Source organism: Lytechinus variegatus, chromosome 5 (genome assembly GCF_018143015.1).
Source record: "Lytechinus variegatus isolate NC3 chromosome 5, Lvar_3.0, whole genome shotgun sequence".
In the NCBI taxonomy this organism is placed as follows: Eukaryota; Metazoa; Echinodermata; class Echinoidea; order Temnopleuroida; family Toxopneustidae; genus Lytechinus; species Lytechinus variegatus.
Window position 1 is genome coordinate 45,243,902 of NC_054744.1, and position 8,187 is coordinate 45,252,088.

The 8,187-nt window shown below is 35.7% G+C and overlaps 1 protein-coding gene across 1 annotated transcript; it reads left to right on the forward strand.

Moving 5' to 3' along the window:
* Window positions 1–6,067: 6,067 nt before the first annotated feature.
* On the forward strand, window positions 6,068–7,926 carry LOC121416272 (UDP-glucuronosyltransferase 1-6-like). The gene has a single exon (XM_041609803.1). It carries the CDS (start codon window positions 6,209–6,211, stop codon window positions 7,820–7,822), a length of 1,614 nt encoding a protein of 537 aa, XP_041465737.1. The 5' UTR covers window positions 6,068–6,208; the 3' UTR covers window positions 7,823–7,926.
* The last annotated feature ends 261 nt before the right edge of the window (window positions 7,927–8,187 follow it).

The following is an 8,187-nucleotide window of genomic DNA, read 5'->3' on the forward strand; positions in this document are numbered from 1 at the left end:
ATATACTTAAAATGCAATTTGTGGTCAAAATGTGAAAGACACAGTATGACTAAAGAGGAATAATTTTTTTTTGTACTCCCATTTTGTCTACTTTTAGTTTGGTTTCATGGCCTAATCTTACTTCATCTACAATCGGATGATCTCCTACCCATTTAGTCTAACTGCCATTTAACACGTGTACAATTTTTCTTATTTCCAGCCATACCCATATCTATTATCAGAATGTTTTAACCCCACTTAACCTATATGATTAGATGAACTTTGGGTGATATTAACTTTAATTTGACAAAGTGCAAAATAGGTTTATGAACCAAGTTAGGCCATCGTAGCATTAGAATGATAAAAGATGGGATAGAAGATCATCTCCAGCTTACAGAAGTTTTCTGCATGTTTGAAGTATTTTTTTGTTATAGGTGAATTGGTTAATGTACATGTAATCGGTTCTGTCTCCACAAATTTAAATACTGTAAGTATTGATAGTGATAATAGTTATAATACAGTCCTCTCCAGTGTGGGTTTTCACCCAAAGAGATACTCATGGCATCCACTCTTAAAGAAATCCGATTATATATATTTTCAAGGGTTTTCATGTATCGCTTTTACTTAATACTTCTATTTACCCTCTTTTCTGATTAGTCATTTCTCTTTCCTTTATATCTTTTATAATGCATTTTATTGTAATTAATATATATACTATGATGCTTATTGTTTGTAATCACTATCTTAATAGTGAACTATGGAGAGCGTATTAAATGCTGGTTATTGTATGGAAGCATGCTTTTTAAACCATTGACAAAATTTTGTATGAGATCATTTATCAAATCATACCAGCAAAATAAGCTCTATCAGTTGTTTTTTTTAACTTAGGAAACCAAAGAAAATTGTGATAATATCAGAAAATTTGCATAGCATTTTCTTGTTTCAAGCACGCTTTTAAGATTAAGTTTTGATACAAATTTATTGAAGAAAGTTAATGTTCTGTTCAATTTACCCCGACAAGGTTTGATTGTTGATACACTTAGGGGTGTAGAAAGATATTTATTGTAATTTCTTTTAGTTGGTTTCCAGAGACTAACAATCATGCATTATTTGTTTTATGTTACTAGTAGGTAAGCATGATATAGGCATGTGCAACAATGGATATATTAATGCAAACGGTTAAAACACATTTTCAAGAATGTATTTTGAGGTAAGATTAAAATTTCTTCACAGATATTTGCCTCTTTTGGGGGGCTTCTATTCTGAATATTTGTGTTATTGATATGGGCAAATGATAATGATTTTATCTTGAGGAAAATTTGCCAGTTATGTTTGTGCGCATCCCTATCTGTGTATATTTTACGCCAAGCGTGTTGACGTCACCATAAATGAACAGGCGAGTAATTTTTCCAAGCATCTGCACTCCAACAGTAAATCTTGATGTGTAATTTGAATTACATTGAAGCTATTAGCTGAAAATAATCAATAAACCAACTTTTTGAACACATCTTACTCTTCACAAGACTTTACTCTGCAGTGCTGTGAAGTATGCCGAATGTGACCTCGAGTTTGATTAAATGGGATATTGGTGTAGAATTTTTCTTTATGAAGAGAGAAGCAACTTGACACCCTTTTTGTATTTTCAAAAGCAACTTTGCTCCAACAAAAGTGCTGATATTTTGAAAACAAGGACATGAATCCCCCAATTTTTAATGTTCACACCTCTTTAGTATACCTTCCTCTACAACCATGCAAAATTTGGTGAAAATGAAATGGATTTTAAAATAAAATGCAGCATTTATTGAACTTATTAAATTTGTTAAATAAATTTCACATTTTTATACGCCCGTCCTAGATGGGACGCATTATTTATATATGTTTTTGTCTTCTTTCACACCTTGTTCTAAAAATTGAATGTAATGCTACTCTTGAAAGAGCACATGAATATCAATTGAGTGGATTCTTTATATTAAGCATATAATCCAGAACTACATGTAAAATGTAAAATTTGGGGAAATTTAGATGGATTTTGACTGAGTAATAGAGATTTCAACGCGATGTGATCTCATGGGGATTTAAATCGCAAAATTATTTGCATTGCATATTTTCTCAGACCTTTAAATAGGTGAATTTTAAAAAGTTTGATAGCAAAAAATAAAGCAAATGAACCCAGATTAATTTATGTATATTTGGAATATTTAGGCGCTTAAGTAACTCTGTGCAAAATTTTGTGAAAATGACATGGATTTAATTTTAACTGTGGAACATCCGAAATTCATTTGTACAGTATTTCATCTTTCTTTGCTCACAAATTTGATCATATTTTTCATATTGGGGCAATATTTTAAGTTTATAATTTACTTCTTTTGATCCCACCACATACAAAAATGTGTGTGATAGGTTTTTTCCCCCAATTAAACATAAATAATTTTGCATGGATATAAATGTACAAGTCCCCAATCTTCTTAGTCATAAGCAGTGTATTTGTTTTTATTTCTGTATATGTTGTTATTTTGTTGACTTTAATATGGAAATGTAGAAATGAAATTTTCAGTTTGAACTTTGATGTAGGTGAAGGTTATCACCTCTGTAGTACATCACTTGTTAGTGTTACTATTTGTCCTCATTAATATTGATTTTGTGGCTAGGAGACTTATCCGGAATGATTCTGATATTCTCTGCTAAATTATTACTGGCGTCAGGGTGTTTCTTTGTTTTTCTCTCATTGTTTTCTTGAGTTTCCATTTTCCAAAACAATATATTTGAATGCTGTAATTATATTAACTCATTTTAACCTATAAATTGTCTTGATTATGAAATTTGTGCAATATGTTAGCTTCTGGTATGCCTTTTGTTAATTATTGTATATAGGGGAGCTTTTGTTTCATGCATGTTTGCAGTGGCCGCGGAAACGGGGGGGGGGGGGGGGGCTTCAGCCCCACTTTTTTTCTCAAAAACTGTAAAAAAACCTAAAAACTGCCATCTGATTGTGATTTTTTGCATGGTAAGCCCCCTCCCACCACTTTCAAACTGGCTCCGAGGCCCTGCATAGTTTATACAACCGATGCTGATTAAAACATGGAATTTACTAATATGTATTTTACTCTGCTATGCTATTAATGCAGTATATAAGGCACAGATGCTCTGACGGGATTGTATATTTTTATTATAATGCTAGAGTTATTACTAATGAGGTATATTTTTGGTCAGATATACTTAACATTGCCACAAGTTAGTCATGATGACTTTTATATCTAAAAATTTAATCGTGATTTTATGTCCTCCCATAATATGGAAATAAATATTGAAATTGTTTATATTGTCATTATTCCAATAATTTGTCTGTTTCAGTCATTGAAGTTTATTTACTTTGTCGATACTTGAACTATTGTTGTTTACAGGCACAATGCTACAATCCATTTGAATTCCATTAGCTCAAGACAAGTTATGCAAATATTACCATTACCTTTTTTGTTAACCAGGATGCAAAATTCTGATCACATGATCGACTGTCCTCTTGTAGTCATTATAATGGCAAATAATTCTGCTGCTCATCACATTGTTCGTTGAGGGAGGGACAGAAGAGGGGAGTGAAAGAGAGAGGGAGAGAGGGGGGGGGGGGGTCGAGGGGGAGTGCAATAGAAAGAGACAGTAGGGGATGTATAGAGAAAAGATAGAAACTGGGGTGGGGTATACCAATGGAGTTTGTGTATTTGTTAGAGGAAACATGCGGGAGGGGTAGGTATACACAGAAATTGTAGGATAATATTTGTAACACCAACACTAAAAACTCAAAAGTTAGGAAATCTGAGTTTGGCCATTAATTTCTCCCAACTCCAAATTTTACACAATGTATAATTGATATCATTCCAAAGATCATTCAATTATTTATAAAGTGTAATGGTACCCTACGTGATATGATTATGGTTCACATGGAGGTGCAGTGCCTTGAAATGTTGGGCAAGGTCAAAATTCAAAAGCTGCAAAATGACACAATATTGAAAGGCACTGTTCTTTTTCCTTGGTGATGAGCGAGTTTCTCATTGCAGCTCTGTTTTTTCCTGTTTTCATGCACCTTAACATCAACATTAACATGTAATCAAACACTCCTCTATACAAGCGAACACATAACCAAACAAACATGCATGGGTATTTCAAACCACGACTTCAATCATGTTAAAGTGCATGAAAACAAAAGAAATCGCTTAGAAACACACTCATCACAGGGCCGTCGCCAGGGGGGGGGGGGGGGGTGCGGAGGGTGCGAACGCACCCCCCTTCAGAAAAAAAAAACCTGAGGGGGGGGGGGTAGGGATACTTGAGGGCTCTTTTGAAAAAGATCTGGCCGGCGGGCTATATAACTGCATGAAATTGAGTTAATACGTTGTTTTTTGTGTTTTTTTTCATAAAAAGCACCCCCCCCCTAGAAAAAAGCTGGTGACGGCCCTGCATCACCACGGAAAAAAAGAACAGTGACTTTCAATACTGTTTAATTTTGCAACTTTGGAATGTTGACCTTGCCACATTTCAAGGCACTCTACCTCCATGTAAACCATAATCATATCATGTAGGTATTTCAAGAGAATTAAATGATCTATCCATTTGTATCAATCACACATTAATATTCACTAAAACCGAGGAGGGATTATCGATCAAAGTCATGATTTCCGAACTTTTTCGAGGGTTTATCAATAGATACAAGGAAAAAAATACAGAAAAATATTTACTAGGTGTAAGCAGGGGGTGACGTCACAGAGGATGGGGTTGGGGAGGAACAAGGGGTGACCACCATATGATTTTTCAAGAAGTGAAAAAAGAGGGTAAAAAGAGAGTAAAAGGAAAAGGTAGAAAATGGTAAATGAAATGAAAAGTATATATAACGGATAGTTGTGTAGGAGGGGGGGTCCCCTGATATATAGGCTTACACACTGATGTGTAATTTAAATGTATTTACAAACATGTTTTATCATTATTTTCTGTATCATTTTTTCCCTAGGTCAAAGAGGACATTTAGCACTTAGTATTCTGTATAATCCACGTATCTATATACTCGTATTTATAAAGAGCTACTTTTTCAGAGCGAAATATTGATACAGAAAATGACTAGAATTTTTCTTCATTTGACAAAAATTTATTCATTTTAATTAATTCTAAATAATTTTTTTTTTTAATCATTAATTTCATTATCACCACCACCACCACTCATTATGCCACCGCGCGACCACAGCACCACCACGGCACCACCACCATCATCATCATCATCATCATCATCATCATCGTTTTCATCATTATCATCATCATCATCATCTTCATCACCAACGTATATTTTTGAATAATTTCAGCTCTGATTTCTTTTTATTTTTGTTTTTATTATTAATGATAGAATTATAATTATATGGATTTATTCTGGACCATATAATCGTCAACGTAGTACTATATACATTCCCGCCTAGCACGATCGATTCCGTGCATGTAGTTATTATATATATATTTTTAATTATAATCATTGCTGATATCATTTTGATTATTATTCTCTTTGGACTTTGACTCATAATTGTCGCCATGTAATGGCGATATAGTTGAATCGACCTGAATGTTTATACCAGCTTTCATAATTGCAGAGTGCATTAGGTCCGAAAGGCACGAACATGAGTGTCTGACGAGTGAGATAAAAAGTTCAGGCAGACTGAAAAAGGTCAAAGTCTAGAGATCAATCACTTTCATGACTGTGTGTATTCATCAACCTGGGCGCCGGTCTTACAACGAGTTACAATTATCCGATCAATCTCAATTCTATGGAAATCCATCAATGTTATAGTGTTTTCTACAAGAAATTTGAACAATGTCTTTTAAAATCAAAGAGAAGCACACTGAATTTTTAAGAAAACAATGAATGTATAAATTATAAATCACAGCTAGAAAATAAATATTGAACAAAATTATGCATAATAGATGTAGACATTACTGGCTTTCCATAGTTGTGGTTGATTGGATCAATCGCAAGACGAGGTCCATTTCCAACCACTATATTGACAGTGACATTGTATATAGTAAGGATATTTTTGCTGAGTGCCGGGGCTGAGCGAGACTTGAACAAAAACACTCGTCATTCTTCCATAAGAATAGGGTGACGTCATATCGTCCGTGGTTCTGCTTAATGCATATACATGTATATAATCAGTGTATAGTTGCTGTGAGCCTTAGCTGTGTGTGAATTTATAATCCCATCATGGCGGGAAGTGCAATACTCGGTGTCGGGTTGTTATACCTTCTCATTGGCGCCATGGAAGTTAACGCTGCGAACATTCTATTTTCAGGACTGTTCGGTGAAGGGAGCCATTTCCTATCTCAGATTCCTATTGCCAAGAGTTTAACGCAAAAAGGTCATAATATCACACTGCTTATCAGTGAAGAGTTCTCTCACAGGGCGAAAAACCCAGCGTATTCGGGCTACCATTTTGAGACATTTACTATATCTGATCATCCGGGTCTTATCCGGAGAACGACTGAAAATTCTGCGCGAGTTGCGTTCGGTAAAACTACAAGTGTGATCCAAAACATGGAACTGCTACCAGCTAGCTTGTTTATGACTAAAGAAGCATGCAGAGCGGTCCTTTCCGATACTCCATTGATGGATCGATTGAAAGATATCGATATGATTGTGTTTGATTTAACTTGGCCGTGTGGAATCTACATGAAATCGTATTTACTGCGGCATATGAACGCATCAAGTATCCGAGTGGCGGTGACATCACCTATGTCACCACTTCAATATCTGCATGAGATAGCTGGTTCCCCGTTCAATCCTTCATATCAACCCACATTCGCCACAGGGTACTCGTCATCAATGTCGTTTACACAAAGATTCGGAAACGTCATCAACTGGGCAATCATTCACCATTTGGGGAAGAATCGCGTCTTTGATTGTTTTAGCGACTTGCAAAAGGAATTCGATTTGGATTCTGATTTAGGAATGTCAAGTTCTTTTTACTACCAGACCATCGATCTTTACCTCATGAACATAGACTTTGCGGTGGAGTTTCCTTTCCCGCTGATGCCGAATGTAATTGCCGTTGGCGGGCTTACGTCGGGACCAGCGAACCATTTAAGTAAAGATCTAGAAGACTTTATGAACAGTTCTGGGGAGGATGGCGTCATCCTGTTCTCCCTAGGAACTTCCGTGTCTACTTTTGCTTCAACACGATCTGACTTGATGGAAATGTTTTTTGACGCATTCAGTCGACTCCCCCAGAAGGTCATAATGCAATTGAAAGACTCCCAGCGATTTAAAATTCCCTCCAATGTTAAAGCGTTACCATGGATACCACAGAACGATCTCTTGGGTCATTCTAAGACCAGGGTCTTCATGTTTCAAGGTGGTAATAATGGTTTCCAGGAAGCACTGTATCACGGCGTTCCTTTAGTTGTAATACCTTTTCAAACTGATCAACCTGATGTAGCTTCGAGGATTGTATCGCGAGGACTTGGGGTTAAACTCGACAAAAAACTCCTCAGTACTGATCTCATTCAGCAAAAACTTTCCGAAGTTATCCAGAATTCATCTTACAGCATCACCGCCAAACGCCTATCTGCCATTTTTAGGGATCGACCGTTGAGACCAGCAGATCGAGCTGCGTTCTGGATTGAACATGTCCTCAAACATGGCGGAAAATACATGCAATCACCTTCTCATGAACTCTCCTTCATTCAATTGTACCTTATAGATGTTGCACTTTTCGTTACTGGCATAATTTTGGTCATATTTTATTTAATCTATAGGACATGCAAACTTTGCAGGAGATGTTGCTGTCGATCAAAAGTTGTCAAAAGCAAGAAAGACTGAATAAGTAATGACATTCTTTGTTTTAAATTGACTGTAATAAGCTACTGATATGAATAACTTTCTGAATCTGATCTCTCATCATCATTTTTTCTTTTTTTTGGGGGGGGGGGGGTGGGCGGGAGGTTATTGGCAGTCACCATTATTTATTGTAATCGTGCTCAACATAAATTTTTGATAAGCTCATTCTCAACATAAATTTTTGATAAGCTCATTCTTATTGACGGAATCGGATTGATAATTGTGGCCTTTATTGTTTAGAATAAAGAAAGAACAACTTTAGAATGATAGCAGAAACAGTTTGAGAATAAATTATGTTATCTTCTATTACATGTTTTTCTGGATTTCTCTGATATTGATTAAGGTCA

Excerpts from the sequence above, each read along its gene's own strand:
- LOC121416272 (XM_041609803.1), top strand. The coding sequence starts at position 6,209 with ATGGCGGGAAGTGCAATACTCGGTGTCGGGTTGTTATACCTTCTCATT.